This window comes from Liolophura sinensis, chromosome 9, assembly GCF_032854445.1.
Source record: "Liolophura sinensis isolate JHLJ2023 chromosome 9, CUHK_Ljap_v2, whole genome shotgun sequence".
NCBI lineage: Eukaryota > Metazoa > Mollusca > Polyplacophora > Chitonida > Chitonidae > Liolophura > Liolophura sinensis.
Genome location: NC_088303.1, coordinates 22544485 through 22562247, shown reverse-complemented (window position 1 = coordinate 22562247; position 17763 = coordinate 22544485). Strand labels below are relative to the sequence as shown.

The window sequence follows — 17763 nt, the reverse complement described above, 5'->3', positions numbered from 1 at the left end:
CCTTTACCTTAACCATTCTAATTAATCTTTAACAGTATATCGACAAGTGTGGCTGTACAATATGTAGCTAGATTCTCTTTGGTTTTCATAGTTATAAATTTAACATGAAGCAAAAATTAGTATAACGGTACTAAAATTTTATGGATAAATTTAAAATTTATGCTGTCCACAGTGACAATTTGTTAGTTCACCGTAGGCCCACTATGTAGGATGCCTTTGAGCAGCTATAGAAGAGAAATATAGACGGATTATTAACTTGCCAAAACATTACAAAACTGATCCTATTATAACAGTAGACAAACGGACAAACGTTAATCAAAACAAAACTTTGACAGCATGCAGAAATACAAACGTGAAAGTTTCCGTAAAAGTATTTTTCTGGTTAACGTCGATCTTCAAACTAAATTTAAACGGTCTACCGGTAGCTATTTTGTTCGGGAGCGCATTTTTGGCGGGTTATTAACATGTCACCACCTCTACTATGGTCATATCACTGTTATGGCCACTTCGACAAAGTTTTATACTTCCGATTTGAAAATTTACAGAATTGTAGGCCTACTATAGGGCATTGAAATTTGTACTGCATCTAGGGGGCCTATTCACCGCGTTACAGTAGGCCTACCAGGCTCTTTAAAAATCCATGTCCGGCCGACATAATTAACCAGTCACGCAGGCCTATTATCTGTGCTAAATGTTCTAAGGGTAATTTGTGTATAGAGGACCCCATTTTGACCCATTAATTATGACTGGTGTAGGCCTATAGGCCTATCGGTATGTGGATGAAATCGGGGTTTTAAGAGGTATAACAGGCCTATACTTCTTTTTTTGTGAATCTTGACGACCAGACTTTTTAAATGCAGCTTTTCCATTCTTAGTATAAACTGGGTTGAAATATTAAAATGTTATGAACGGGAATCCTGTGGAACAGAACTAAGAATTTGGTTCAGAAGGATAAATTAAGGATGAGTAACACTATTAGGCCTAATCCCTTACAACTGAAGAGTCTTCAAAAGCAAATGTTCGGAAATGGTGTAGCTCCACGGTTTATGTTTATGTATTTCAATATTAAGATTCAAATACCGGAGTTCTATGGAAGCCGCGTACGACCTACATCGTGCCATCGTACCATCGCGATGGAACGATGGAACGTACGATGATGGTCTTATCCAGATTCCATACAGATTATTGCATACAACGTAGTCGCCTCATTTTTTTTATTGTGTTGTAATCCTGCTGCTAAGCGAGACTAACTTCCGGTATTTTGTAACGGTCTTTTTTTTTTAAATATTTGAGATTTTGCCCTTTGTTAGTGAAAGAAATGCATATTTAGGCTTTAAACGTGTTTACAATTTTACTTAGTAAAACTCGTGAAACGAGATTTACATCGGTAACAGACGGACTTTGCTTTTCGAAGGTCACCACCTCAAGGCCGAGGCTGTTCAAGGACTAGAGGGTCTGTGATCACGAAGCACGAGAGGAATATTTGTAAGTTGGGTGGTGTTCCGCATTTTCATGATGCCACTCTTTGCTGGTTTAATCGTGGTATGCAGAAATGATGAACTGTAGCTGGAAAGTCATTTTAAATCATTAATTTCATTTTGGGAATACAGAATGCAGATGACCTTGACTTACCGGTGTCGTCTTAAACATGTGCACGTAATTTCGCTGACTGGCTCTTATCAAAAATAAACTTTGATCAAAGGTGACATGTGTGTTCATGATGAGGCGAACAGTGGTGCGTTGTCCCAGAATTTGGCAGATGCGAATGACTAGTATATGTGTTCGATTCAAAAATTACCTGGCTAGTTTTGCTTGTGTTGATTCCGGACCAAACTAATGTGCTTAAACTAAAGCTGTTTAAGACGGTGTGACCCGGCCCTATGCATAGATCTGTAGAGATCTTATCAGAGCAAACTTATTCCCTAACCACTTCTTGTATGTATGTCGCCTATTTATGTGTGTAATGGCTTCCTTATGTCTATCCACTTGAAGTTGCCATGATAATGTATCAAAATCTGGATGTAGTTATGATGCAGTTCTACACATCTAGGCAGCATTGGCATTGTTAAATAGCTCTCCACAATTATCTACTCTCCAGCATGGACTACAACGCCCACCACACACATCCCCACCACCTCCCCCCCACCACCTCCTGCACACCACCTTAGAGGCACAGGCATGCAGGGTGCCCTGTACATCATTATTGATTTTCAAGTGGAACAGTATTGGTGCAGCCTATACTTTTTGCCAGCAAGTGACTGGAGGAAACACTGACTGAATTTGTCCACAAGATTCCTGATAACTGCCCTACATCTGATCTTTAACTGACCTGTACTGTGTACAACATATAGTGTACATGTATGTCATACCCCTAGTGACAGTGTCGACGTCCAATAACCGGGAAAGCAATGTTTAACAAAATGTGATGGGTGGTTTTCTAAAAAGCTAATTTTTTGCACACATTCAGAGCACAATAACATTAGGGGGATGTCCCATCATTGATTTGCAGTGTGGATATTAAATACTGTAAATTACAAAATTCATGAATTCGTGTAGTGTGTATTAGAATTGATGTTAGACAAAATATCAGTGTGGTATCTTAAAAAGTACTGCATGTATTGACGTGAAGTTCTACATGTGTATAAAACATAATAAGATGGCGGACATTCCATCATGGACGCTCTGTGTGCGTATTGATTACTGTAAATTACCAAATTCACGACTTGGTACTTTATGTATTAGACTGAAGATTTACATTCATGTCTCCTACAGGCGAATGCTTTGGCAGCCTTACTTTGACGTTTACGTTACGCTCAAAATATATCATCTAATTGTTATCATGATCTCATGCGACATCTAAAATTACACATTAAATCAGCATTTGTTAGCCCTCTGTCTGGCCTGAGATGAGGTCAGGATGTTTAAGTAGCCACATTGGCAAGATTTCCCACAAGTGGCAATACAATCTTTCAAGCCTGTGAACGTATGTCTGCAGATTTCTCAATGTTCAGTCTAATGGTCATTGAAGACTACATCATGTGTGGGAAAGTATATCAGTAACTTTGAGTAACTGTGTGAGTTCAAGTGTAGCCCATTGCTGGCTTCCTCCGGTCTTACGTGGGATGACATGGCATCAACCAGATGGTCATGGGTCTTACATGGTCTGCGCAGTTTCCTCCCACCATAATGCTGGCCGCAGTCATATAAGTGAAACATTCTTGGAGTATGGTGTAAAACACCAATCAAATACATGTACATAATCATGAAAATAATATCAAAAAGATGAATAGTGATTTAAAATGGTCCACATATGAAACTGATTGCTTTCCTGGAAGATAAGTATTCTTGATTATAACATTAAACATCAGTCTTAAACAGTCTGCTTTTGTCCATTTGACATTGTTGAGAGTTTTCCTCTTTTTTGTTCTTCAGAATAGCTTAATCATGGCCACAAGAATCATCGCCCGTCAGATTTTCGACAGCCGTGGTAACCCCACTGTGGAGGTTGACCTCACAACCAGCAAGGGTAATCTTTAAAAGAGGTTGTGAGATAACAACACTTTTGTGGAACGAAAATAGAACTTCTTTACTGGTAGTGTGCTGTACATTTAGATTAAAATCAGGGTTTTTAAATTGATTAGGAACATGTGCATTATAGAGATTAACTCGATAAGCACAAACCATGATTTAGGGATTGTGTCCGCACTCTGTAACTGAAAATTTGAACACCAGTAATGTGGGGGCCGATTTTTCACATAAGCTCATTTTTCAGCTTTAGAGATTAAAATTTGTCCACGTCATCAATGTTATGTTAAGACAAATGTGTGCAAATTTCCAAAGTTCCACTACCAAAAACTAAACATTGTGAAGGTTTTAAATTTTGACATAAGTCAGAAATGGCCTTGTGAAATTGGTCCCTGGTACATAAAGTAGAGACGTTGGCAGCCAGTATAAACAAGTTCGTACTCCTTTTCATATTGTCGTTATGCTCTATGAGATATAATACCTTGGAATTCAGATTTGGCTTCACAGAAGTAAATCATTTGTATGTCTCATACTAATTCTAAAGTCCTCCCTTCATGTAAATATTGTAAAAGTACACATGTATGTTTAGGGGTGAAAGAATTTGATTTTCCTCTTCAGGAGTGTTTCGTGCAGCGGTTCCCAGCGGGGCCTCCACTGGCATCTATGAAGCTCTAGAAATGAGGGACAAAGATCCTAAAGCTTACCATGGCAAGGGTAAGGATACTGCACATAAACTGCTACTAAATTAATAAAACCTGGTTAGAAGTACACTGTATTAGCCAAGTGTTTATCCAATTTAACCATGTTAATTATGATGTTGCTGTAAAGCAGCATTTACTCTGTAGCATGTTCAGCTGTCGAAAATCTCCCTCTCTCCCCCACTGCATTTGCTTCTACAGTATCTAAAATCATATCTAAAAAAATGATGCTGCATACAGTGTGAAAACTGATAAGTTCCATTGTTTTACAACTGAATTGTCAGGCTTATGTTAAAATAATATTTTTTACTTTAAAAACCATACTTTCAGGTGTCTCTCAGGCCATCAAGAATGTTAATGATGTTATTGCTCCAGCTTTTGTGTCTAAGGTAAGAGTATTTAACAGTGCGAGAAAAAAGTCTGGAAAACTGATTGGTGACCGATAAAAGTACCATTAATGAAATAATTGAATAGTTATTAAGTCAGTGAAAATTTATTAAATCAATGAAAAAATCTTTAAATAGAGCTGTTTGCATTATATATGCTTAGAAAGTCTTCCACTGTGAAAAAGTAGGGGGGGGGAGGTTACTTTTCTGAGTTTTTTTCTTAGACATTGCCTTCTATAATTGATCATATCTATATTATAAGACATTTTAAGCATAAAAATAAATTCAAGTACATCACCTGTTGACAATTTATAGGCCTGGTCAGCACATATGTACTCTCAATTACTTGGTAAGGATGTTTAAATGTACATTGAATCATTGCAAGTTTATTAAGTCAGAAGTTGTAGTCCTTGTGTATACACTAACCCTGTGTGGTCACATTATTCAGCAAGTATGTTTTTAACGTTATTTACCTTTAAACACAAATTGTCACTTTCTTCTCCCGTGTTACCAAGTTCTTCTGCTTGGAGGGAGCGATTCACAACAGGGTGCTGTTTGTCTCAAGGGCGCACACGCCACACATCATTAGTACGCTGTTCAGACAAAGCAGGCAACATACACTGAACATTTTAAAGAGCCCAGGTTGAGTCTCTATCAATTCTGCCTCAATGATAAATCCTACTGACTTTATTGGTTGGCCTTCTGTGTACTTGTGTGGCTTGCAGATGTAAATGACCACCTACTTTAAGGATATTTTTATGCTTATCGCTCTGAAGTATTATGTGCCAGCTGTCTTGGTTTGGCCAACCATTCTTGAGTTAAGACAGTCAGTTTAACACACATATTATCCCAAGGATCTCGGAAGCTGAACATCTCCTCCTTTAACCCCTGCCTCTTGCACATCAGCTTTTAGTATTATTTTGGGGGGGGGGGGGGGGTCAAATGCTAATGCTGTTTTCACACCAGGATAAACACTCCTGTATATTTACCATGTGCTTCAGGGACTTGATCTCTCCAAACAAGAGGAAGTGGACAAGTTTTTACTGGATTTGGATGGAACAGAAAACAAGTGTAGGTATTGTTAAAAAAGACTATTCCTTCAGATATTGGAATCAGTTTAGCCTGTACTGATGCACAGTCAAATGAAATACTTTTTACAGCATCATGATGGTGGATGGAGCAGATCGTCCACATTGTTAGCAGAAATTCAAGCTTCTGTTATGGATTAATAAATTGATCCATAATTGATGCTTCTAAACTACATGTTCAACTCAATAAGGTTATAAGCCAGGTTCAGCTTTACCCTGCGGTCACATGCTATTACTGGATGAAGCGTTATGTCTGGTGTCTTTGGTATGAAATTCAGATGACTTTATTTTCACCAGTCTGTTTCAAGGCTACTTCACCCTTGTGATACGACTGAAATAAACTGAAATGGCTTAAACTTAAATCAAATGGTATACCTAAAAGGATAACATAGACATGAGTAAATGAGATGATTGTTGAAATATATTATGTTGTATTGAAAGTTCATGCTAACCATATATATAGTTGTTTTTAAATGTCCCCTGTTTCACTGAAAAGTGTTTTCCTTGTAAGTCTAGCAGGGCTTTAAATTCATTACTGTCCGTGTTACAGCCAAGCTGGGAGCTAATGCCATCCTCGGTGTGTCTTTGGCAGCATGTAAAGCTGGAGCAGCTCATAAGGTAAGGATTGGAGTATTGCAGGTGGTTGAAATGATACATGCATGAGTTTGATTTGATTTGATTTAATTGATTGGTGTTCTGCACAGTACTCAAGAATATTTCACTTATATGACAGTGGCCAGCATTATGGTGGGAGGAACAATCTGCAGGTTGCTGGCAGACCACTCTATATGTATGTGTGATCAAGATTCTAACTTTCATTAAAAAGCAGTTTGGCTAATTTGGCGTCGATGGATATCACACCTTCACAATTTGTAATAAAATTTAAAAAAAAAACATTGTTGGACAGTTGGATTGTCTCTCTAGGAGTCATGTCAAATTAGGCAGAAAGAATTGGAAAAAAAACTGTTAACAGGAACTAAATCTACAGCACCAAAATTTCAGTTTATCCAAGGCTTGCCTATTTTGCACACAGGTATTTTCCCTTTGGACATCAGTGGTGCAGAATGTGGAGATATATGCACATCTGTTGCCTTGCATAAAGGCCTGTTCATAATTATTCTGTTCACCATCAAGTGGTTTAGAGGTTAGCAATTATTGTGTGAGCAGCAAAACTTCCTACACATGGTTTGCTGTGCTTGGGTTTTCAGTTTCATCATATCACTAACCTTACAGTTCCTGAAATAACTGGGTGCCAATTCACCACTTGTGAGCGAAACTGATTTTTGGCAAACAAAAATGAAGGCATATATCGGCATTGCCGACAATGTAGTTCTGTGTGTTTTTGTCGTAACTTCGTCATATCGGCAAGTGTTTGCAAAGTTAAAGATCGGTTGTGGGTTCTCCATGAACTGGGTGATGAACATATATTAGACTAAATGACTAGGATTGGTGAGGTCTATAAATGAAATATCCTAAATATAAGTAACGCCTCATTCTTGTTAATTGTTCCATGGTTTAAGAAAGTTGCTACGACTATGCAGCATGTGAAAGGGGAAGTTTTTCTGCTAAATGAATGCCTTAATTTTGCTCATCTCGGTTGTATTTGTGCTTTTGATTGAAAAAAAATTTCAAACCCTGCCTTATAGGAAACATGGGTGTGATTGTCATTTTTATACATGACATTTGATATGTGCTCTGCTTAGTTTGGGTTTTCACTGTATTGTCACATCCAGGATCTTTAAGGAAACTTGTGTGGTTAATATGTGCTTTACTTTGTTAGTGTTTTCTAATACGTGGTTTGCTTTGTTAGTGTGTCTGACAGCTATTATGTGGTTTGCTTTGATAGTGTGTGTCTTCTGAGACATGGTTTGATTTGTTAGTGTGTTTGACGGCTAATATGTGCTTGTTAGTGTCTTCTGGTGCGTGATTTGCTTGCTAGTGTGTCTGACGGCTATTATGTGGTTTGCTTTGTTATTGTGTCTGATGGTGAATGTGTCTGACCGCTAATATGTGGTTTCTTTGCTAGGGTATCTGATGGCTAATACTTGGTTTACTTCGCTAGGCTTATATTGTTTGTGGTTTACTGTGCTAGGGTATCTGATGGCTAATGTGTCTGACCGCTAATATGTGGTTTGCTGTGCTAGGGTATCTGATGGCTAATATGTGGTTTACTTCGCGAGGGTATCTGATGGCTTATACTGATGTGGTTTGCTGTGCTAGGGTTCTGATGGCTAATATGTGGTTTACTTCGCGAGGGTATCTGATGGCTTGTACTCTTTGTGGTTTGCTGTGCTAGGGTATCTGATGGCTAATATGTGGTTCACTTCGCTAGGGTATCTGATGGCTTATACTGATGTGGTTTGCTGTGCTAGGGTATCTGATGGCTAATATGTGGCTCACTTCGCTAGGGAATCTGATGGCTTATACTGATGTGGTTTGCTGTGCTAGGGTATCTGATGGCTTATACTGATGTGGTTTGCTGTGCTAGGGTATCTGATGGCTTATACTGATGTGGTTTACTTCGCTAGGGTATCTGATGACTTATACTGATGTGGTTTGCTGTGCTTGGGTATCTGATGACTTATACTGATGTGGTTTACTGTGCTTGGGTATCTGATGGCTAATGTGTCTGACTGTTAATATGTGGTTTACTTCACTAGGGTATCTGATGGCTTGTACTGATGTGGTTTGCTGTGCTAGGGTATCTGATGGCTTATACTGATGTGGTTTGCTGTGCTAGGGTATCTGATGGCTAATATGTGGTTTACTTCGCGAGGGTATCTGATGGCTTGTACTGATGTGGTTTGCTGTGCTAGGGTATCTGATGGCTTATACTGATGTGGTTTGCTGTGCTAGGGTATCTGATGGCTTATACTGATGTGGTTTACTTCGCTAGGGTATCTGATGACTTATACTGATGTGGTTTGCTGTGCTAGGGTATCTGATGGCTTATACTGATGTGGTTTACTTCGCTAGGGTATCTGATGGCTTATACTGATGTGGTTTACTTCGCTAGGGTATCTGATGACTTATACTGATGTGGTTTGCTGTGCTAGGGTATCTGATGGCTAATGTGTCTGACTGTTAATATGTGGTTTACTTCACTAGAGTATCTGCTGGCTTATACTGATGTGGTTTGCTGCGCTAGGGTTTCTGATGGCTAATATGTGGTTTACTTCGTGAGGGTATCTGATGGCTTGTACTGATGTGGTTTGCTGTGCTAGGGTATCTGATGGCTTATACGGCATGTGGTTTGCTGTACTAGGGTGTCTGATGGGTAATATGTGGTTTACTTCACTAGTGCATCTGATGGCTTATAGTGTATGTGGTTTGCTGTGCTAGGGTATCTGATGGCTAATAGTGTATGTGGTTTGCTGTGCTAGGATATCTGATGGCTTAAAGCCTGTATGTGGTTTGCTATGCTATGGTATCTGATGGCTAATATGTGCTTTGCTTTATCAGGGTGTACCGCTGTATCGTCACATCGCTGACCTGGCAGGAAACAAGGAGGTGATTCTGCCCGTTCCCGCTCTCAACGTCATTAATGGAGGCAGTCATGCTGGCAACAACCTCGCCATGCAAGAGTTCATGATTCTGCCAACAGGTAGGCGTCCCAGATAACTGCTTTTCTTAAAAGAAACCAGAGAACTGAGTAACTGATCTCCTGATGATCCCAATGCTTAGGTAACCATATGACTGTGTTACTAAGTGAAACCAGTAAGCTGAGAAAATGAGTTTGTGATTCTTCAAACATTAGGTGCCATGGAAAAACACTTTACTAAATCAGTGTTGAGGATTTCAGAATTGCTGGGAAACGCTATTTTGGTCCCGTATGCTTTTGACGTGGAAAATGGTGGGAAAAGTTTTTTCGGTTCCCAATATTTTCTACTATGGGAACAGATTTACCTGTAATTATTTTAGAAAAATGGCATTTCATGAAATAAGTTTTGGCGTTCTTTGGTGTTTCTTTACAGATCTAAAAAATACCATAATCCCTCAATATTTTTGTTTAAAATGCATGAACTATCACTGAATGATTCAGGCATCTCATTGCAAACTTCGGAAAAAACTGGGTATTCTAAACTTTGTCAGTTTGAGGTGTCTCCCCTACTCGAAGAGCGCTGTGCAGCATGTGTTAAATATACAACTTCCAAAACAGCCTTGCAATCAAACTAATCTCAGAATCCGAATTTCATCACGACTTACTTGGTCAAGATCCTTGATTGATTTTTGCTGTACATGTAATTCATCGGCTGTGCTACTTCCTGTCCATCGTGGCAGATGGCATCTACACAGAGAGATTGAAAAAGGCCTATTTTTCGCGGATCACACATGGTAACAAGGTAAAAGCGCTTGGTGAAACCTTATCCACAATTTGAAGGCCTTCTAACAATTAACTCTGTTTATAAGTAACAGCTTAACACCAAGGCATGGTTCCAAGAATATCATAACTTTTAATGAATAAGTTTGAAATGTACAACATTCAGCTGAACGTTGTAAATTGTAAACCTTGAAATCAGTTTGAGTGTCAGTAAATATGCGTTATTAGTAATATACCATTACTAATGTGTGGCACGCTGCCATCACTGTTATCTGTTCACAATGATTACATTTACTGTGTGACCTAGTTGTAATGTCATCTCTGGCGAGAAAGTCCACTGTGAACTCAACAATCATTTCTGATGGAAACAAATGTCAGTTGCATAAAAGCTCCACTTGCTATGACAGAACATATCATAACAAAACATACAGATTGTAAATTCATTTAGATACGGTTATTTTAGACCATTATGTCTTTTTCACAACGATCCACATGTCACCCATATGTTGTCACTCCATGTCAGACATTACTTCGCGCCCCTACCGCTTCGGGACCAGTATATCCAGGATCAATCCTTGATCGAGTCACACCTAAGACTTTAAAACAGGAAGTTGTAACTTCCTCGCTTGGCGTTCAGCATGAAGGGGATAGTGCAACAACTGGTTTGACCGGTATCAGTATAATGGCTCGGGCGGGGTTGCTTACTTGCCTTCGGTAAGTCGTCTCAGTGAAGCAGCACTAGATAAAAGAGCGGTGGAAATCCGTCCTGCAACAAGGAGGCACATTACACGTACATGCACCCTAAGGATTCCTTCGTCGTCATATGACTGAAAAATTGTTGAGTATGACGTTAAACCCCAAGCACTCACTTGCGCCCCTACCCTTTTCAGGGCAGAATGTGGATTTTAACCTATACTACATAAACATAAAAATTACAGTTCAAAACAGTTATAGCCTTTACACTGTGTAGCATCTATTAAGCAGTACTGAGTTCTCCTAGCCTCAGGCGCTCAGAACTACATGTACCTTGGTAACCAACAGTGTATGAATTACATTGACGTGACATTCAGGGGGCCTGCTCAAGACATTTAGAGGGCTTTGTACAAGTGGACCCAGGTCACCAGTTTAGCTCAATCAGCCATGTGAATGTTTTGTGTAATAGTTTTAAATAGTACAAAGTGAAGGTAGACTCTGACATGCAAGTATTGTCTGAATTATGTGGAGGACAGCACGTTGAGAATGGGGGAATGCAGGGTAAGTCAATGCTTGCATATATGGCTATGTTTCTACATAAATATAGTCCCATAGAGCTATGTCTGAACCTGCTTTCATCAGAGCAGGGAAGTTGACAAGACTGATGTTTTACTTGACCAGGGGCCGGTTCATTCCGTGAAGCTATGAAGATGGGATCGGAGACCTACCACTGTCTGAAGAATGTCATCAAGAAGAAGTATGGACAGGATGGTGAGAGCTTTACAGGGACTAACCTGTCATGTATGCTTAAACCACTGGATGATTCTTATTAGTGAAAAGTTCACTGCAAGGCTGATACAAAATCTTCAGTACGGAAACCCCAAGGGTTTAGGTTCTTACTATTTCTCCAGCCACTTTTTGTAGGGAACTGAGATAAGGTGCATGCTCTGGTTATTTCACAGATTGTTAAACTATTGTAAAAGTTTCATAAGTTTATATACATGTATGCACCGCATGAAAGATGAAAAGAAAACAGTAGTGCATTAATTTCTTGCATGAAATATTGAATTGAGAGGCATGCCTTGGAAGATATTCCGGGTCCAGTCATACCAAAGATGTTAAAAAATGCTACTTGTTGCTACCTCGCTTGATGCTCAGCAGTGAGAAGTTGGAGCAAGGAAACATGACTGGTTGGCCTGGTGTCAGTATAATGTGACTAGGTGAGATTTCATGTCTGTTGCCTTCGGTATGATACTTCTGTGGCGACAGCACTTTGGCAGCATGGACTTGCCCTGTCACCAGAAGACACAATATATGTATACACACCTAATGACTCCTCGTCGTCATATGACTGAAAAATTGTACTGAAAAGTACAACGTTAAACCCCAAACATGCGTATATATATATATATATATATTTATATACATTTGAAAGTTATTTGCAGTCCAATGTTTAAATACAACATTAAACCCCAAGCATGCATATATATATACATCTGAAAGGTATTTGCTGTCCAACTTTTAAATACAACATTAAACCCCAAGCATGCATATATATATATATATATATATATATATATATATATATATATATATATATACATATGAAAGTTATTTGCTGTCCAAGTATAAGATTCTCTTAGCACAATGTCAAGCATCACTTTCAGTTTAATCAGTTATCCTATTTCTCAGTGAATGATTTTTTGTTTGATGGAATATTCAATATATGGAATTGCTACAATTTCAGCATGCAATGTTGGAGATGAAGGTGGATTTGCCCCAAATATTCAGGACAACAGAGAGGGTGAGTGTGGCTCTTGTGTTCATAACCCCTGTGTTTGTGGTTTGGGAAATGTCCTAATTATGTAAGGAAGTCTATGTAATCTCACTGACAGATGCTATCAACAGCATCAGCTCTGTTAGCCAACAAATTCACCTTTGTCATATCCTACAAGGCTAGGATGTCAGAACTTTCAATCATCTCATATTTATTTGTCAGAATTTCATTGTGAAATTGTTACAGTTCTGGGAAGTGCTGTATATTTTCATGTGAAAAAATCGATACCCATGAACATGATGAAATGACTTAAAGGATAAAAAAACTCATTAAGGTTGTTTGTTGTGCTCATGGATGCCTTTGTTCACTACATCACTGTCATTGATTGTTTTGTTTCGTTTTTGTAGGATTGGATCTGCTGATGAAAGCCATCGATGATGCTGGTTACACAGGCAAGATTAAGATTGGCATGGATGTAGCTGCTTCAGAGTTCTACAGAGAAGGCAAATATGACCTGGACTTCAAGAACAAAAACTCTGATCCAAGTAAATGGGTAAAGACACATTATTGTACAAGCTCTGGTAGTATATGTATATTATGAAGAAAACAATTGTTTTACATTTAATGTTATACACTTTGAATAGACACTCTGAATAGAACTTAGCATGATATATGGAATAGGTGAAGAGAATTACCGGTTACATTTTAATACCTGTGAAGTGAATCTCTGACTTTTGCTTAATTGAATCCCTCTGGCTCAGCTCAGTTGCCTCCTACCATAATACAGGCCACCGGCATATAAAATATTCATCAATCAACACCGGGGCCTCTGTGGCTCAGTCGGTTAGCGCGCTAGCGCAGCGTAATGACCCAGAAGCCTCTCACCAATGCGGTCGCTGTGAGTTCAAGTCCAGCTCATGCTGGCTTCCTCTCCGGCCGTAAGTGGGAAGGTCTGCCAGCAACCTGCGGATGGTCGTGGGTTTCCCCTGGGCTCTGCCCGGTTTCCTCCCACCATAATGCTGGCCGCCGTCGTATAAGTGAAATATTCTTGAGTACTGCATAAAACACCAATCAAATAAATAAATAAATAAATCAATCAACACCAATCAAATAATAAATTATCCGAGCCCCCTCTGGTCGACCCTTGACTATAAGTCTGCAAGTTTTGATAGAGGCTTGTTGTGCAGAGTCTGGATGTTTGTCTGGTACCAGGTGTAGAGCTGTGAATATGCGCCTTCTTTTCACCAGTCATAATAGTCAAATTTTCTTGAATTGTATTAAACCACAATGAAGTTAATGAATAAAGAATGATTTGACACTGGCATTTCACTACGGTTGTAAAAGTAGATGTCAGAATTTTGGAACCCATTTCAGGAGAGCTTATTATCATGAACTGCAGATTATTTGACGTTCAGTTTAAAAGGAACAATTAATGATTTTGAATAAATTTCAGTATACCTTGAACTCAAAGCTACAATAGATCTTGGGAGGAAGAGAGGTGTAATTTCACCCAGTATTTGACCATACATGTCTTGATTGCAAATGAAGATGCATTCTTGGATAGATATGGAAAATACAATATTAGGTCAGTTGCTAATTTAGGATGCCACATGTCCTGACACATGAGTGAAACTGACCACAGGTGTAGCCTTAGTAATGCAACATCGTCCCTACCAGCTAAGTGGAGTATGCTATACATGCATAATACACATCAGGAGCAGATTGAATCCTGGCCTTGCACAGTGTGTCCAGATTTACCTGCGCTCATTGTTCATAGAGCAGTTTGTTCATTGTTATCATGTAACAACATGGTACTAGTCTACATGTATGTCACACATGGGATAGTTTGTCAGTAACTTGCCAGGTGCCACTGGTGTTACCAGGAGCCACTGGCGTTACCAGGTGCCACTGGCGATACCAGGTGCCACTGGCGTTATCAGGTGCCACTGGCGTTATCAGTTGCCACTGGTGTTACCAGGTGCCACTGGTGTTATCAGGTGCCCAGCTAAGATGTGTTGTGAAGAGATTTTTAGCCCACACCCATATGCCTTGATATAGTGGAGATCATATTACAGTAGCTGACAATTGTCTAATCTTGTCTGCATGACCACGAATTCTGTTGCTTTTTGTGTAGTTGTCCTCGGATGACCTGTCCAAACTGTACCAGCAGTTTTTGTCCAGCTACCCCATCGACACCATTGAAGACCCCTTTGATCAGGATGACTGGGAGGCCTACACCAAATTCACTGCTGCTGTCACTCAGCAGGTTGTCGGGTATGCACTGCTGCCACTTTTCGTCAGAAACTATACTGACAGTCATTCAGCTATGTGTTCTTTCTGACCATCAGGTGGGAAATGCTTGCTCTACCTGTCATTTATCTCCGTTTTACATGGGATGAGACTTGTTCGCTGAATGGCCTAGACGGTTCATATGCCTTGCTGTCCATTAGGTTCATTCGTCTGGCTTCTGCACTAGAATGTGCTTTGTATCCATGGAGTAACCCCGTAATAAGGAGATTACTTTACGCTTTATTGATAAATGTAAATGAAAAATTTGTGCTGGCTTTCATGTCCAACAAACTCAGCTCACCTTGTTTTGTTTTTTTGTTGTTTTTTTCCAGTGATGATCTGTTGGTGACAAACCCCAAAAGGGTACAAGATGCTATCAATAAGAAAGCCTGCAATGCCCTCTTGCTCAAAGTCAATCAGATTGGCACTGTTACAGAGTCCATTCAAGCGTAAGTAACCCATACATTAACACTGGACACTCCCAGTCACTTGCTTGTTCTGTGGCATTTCGGAAATCACTCTGCCTTCACTGCACACAAATTTAACTGTCATGATTTAAATAAAATATTCAGCATAAAACATCATTCAAGTAAGTGAACAAACCGTAGTTAAGTATGACAGAAAACTGTCATGTCCTTTGTAATATTGTATACATGATTTTCCCTTGTCTCCATACTTGAGCCTAGCACTCGGGACCAATTTCATGTCCAGTTGAGTCATTGAGTGTTTCCTTTGTGTGCACAGGTGTAAGATGTCTCAGGCTGAGGGGTGGGGAGTGATGGTGTCACACAGGAGTGGAGAGACAGAGGATACCTTCATTGCAGACCTTGTGGTTGGGCTTTGCACAGGCCAGGTGCGTGCATTATCTCCCCTTGTTGAGAAATTGGCTGATATAAATCTCACGTTGATTTGTCATTGAAGGTATAATAGGCTTCTTCTGAATTACCTCCACTGACACATGACAGCAGCTATGATGTAGCTATGTCTTAGTTTATGTTTTCAGCTCATATAGAATGTACATAGGCCTACATGTGTTTGATTAAACCTACATGGTATTTCCTTTGAATAGGTTAAAACATTTTGTAAAATTTATCCTGGTCTTTCAAGATTCGTTTAATAAATTAAAATCCATCTTAAAGGTAGGTCTTCAATCAGCTTATGTAGCTTTGACTTGAAGCCTTACCAGGTCCCATTAACAACAGCTTGTGTTTAAACTGTGCTGTTTGAAGTGACTTCAAGGGAGGTAATTTGGTGCAGCTCAATTCAGTGTGGCTTTGTGGTTGCTGCACATAAAAGAATTGTACACTATCTATTTGCACTATGCTTCCATGTGCTTTGTTCGTCAGTGCTGCCTACTTAGTTTTTAGGGGTAAGAAAAGTTGATAATGGTTTACCGTAGTTGTTCTGCTGTTTTGCACAGATCAAGACTGGTGCCCCATGCCGATCTGAACGTCTGGCCAAATACAACCAGCTGCTGCGTATCGAAGAAGAGTTGGGAGCAAAAGCCAAGTTTGCCGGTGAGAAGTTCCGTAACCCTCTGGCTTGAAGTAATGATACTTTTGTTACTGCCTGATGGAAGTAGAATCAACATGATTCGTGACTGTTCCTTTCATTACATCAAGTATTTTATATTTAATAATGCTTATTAATATGTCAGCAGGCAAAGCTTTATTGAAGAATGTTAATCCATGTGGTTATTGAGTTGTACAAAGAGTTGTTGATGTACACATACTTTTAATAATGGTTTCCGTGAGATCCCATCTGTGGTTGTTAACAGCAGTAGCTTAGCGTGTGTGTATGTAGTAACCATAGACATGAGCAAGCAGGGCAGAATACAAACGGGCAAGCTTATGATAACTTAGCCAAATCAGTCACCAGACACTTTCTCACTTTCCATTGCGCTCAGTTTATAAGGTAAGAATGATTAAAGTCAAGTCTGTATTAAAATGAGACTGACTTTCTGTTTAAATCAAGGCATACAAATTTTTTTTTAAAAATTGTTAATCTTATTAGTTGTAAATTTTTAGTGCTCTATTTTATTTTGCATTTTTTCATTTATAATGAGTATTTTGCTCTTCTGTGAAGTTTTAATCCACTTGAAAAGTGATGACATATTGATCAAAATAAATCCTTTATTAGTGCTTACTATTTTCTTTGTTCTGCATTTTAGTGATATTGTATGTGAAAATGTTTCCTCAAAAAAAGTGAAATGTTCCGAAAATCTGGTCATCTAAGAAATCATAAATATTACAAATGCTTATTTGTACAGCAGATGTTTCCAAGATCACATTTCTTATCACAGCACACTGTTTGCATATATTCCTGTCAAAGAACAGTACTTAACTAAGTACTATATAATGTCATGGAATATGTTCTCTTTTTTGTCAGTATCTCCCTTCTCCAGCGTTTTTCTTATAGCTGCCTTATATGGAAAGGATAAGGTGGAGTATTGGGAATAAAAAGAAAACGTTGAAGAATCTCTACTTTGTTTTTGCGTCCTTTTTTTCTTCAGGCAACAATAATGGTCCGCATTGGCCACCCTTAGGTCAAAGTCCAAGGCAATATTATCATGTTATTAAATGGTTGTTTTTATTATAATATTTGCCTTGATCAGTCATCCCCTTTGCATTGTTGTAATGTTATTGTATTATTAAATGTGATGACAACTCAGCATTTTGAGTAATTCTAGACCAGTGACATGTAATAAATTGCAGTGAACATCATTGCAATTTTTTACGTAATTCAGCTTAAGCCATGGTGCTAGGGGGTGTGTAATTTGCTACATGTATGTAGGCATTTACATGAACAGTTAGAATAAAACTCTATATGAGGTAAATTGAGGCTGTGTTTCACCGGTTAAGTGTGACTATTTGCCAGCCATCACACCGTCGTCGCTGGTCTGGATTTACTCTCTATGCTGTAGACCACTTCGATGGCCCTCTGGTTAGAGGGTCTGCCCAACCAATCAAACCCGGGCCAGGTCATA

The 17763-nt window shown here is 39.1% G+C and overlaps 1 protein-coding gene across 1 annotated transcript; it reads left to right on the top strand.

Annotated features, from left to right (window-relative positions):
• Window positions 1-1416: 1416 nt before the first annotated feature.
• LOC135475068 (enolase-like) lies at window positions 1417-17260 on the top strand. The gene is made up of 14 exons (XM_064754812.1): window positions 1417-1485; window positions 3433-3526; window positions 4144-4239; window positions 4554-4612; window positions 5611-5680; window positions 6248-6315; window positions 9160-9301; window positions 11393-11482; window positions 12459-12515; window positions 12896-13041; window positions 14623-14762; window positions 15110-15226; window positions 15522-15630; window positions 16198-17260. The coding sequence occupies exons 2-14, from the start codon at window positions 3445-3447 to the stop codon at window positions 16321-16323; spliced, it is 1302 nt and encodes a 433-aa protein (XP_064610882.1). The 5' UTR covers window positions 1417-1485; window positions 3433-3444; the 3' UTR covers window positions 16324-17260.
• The last annotated feature ends 503 nt before the right edge of the window (window positions 17261-17763 follow it).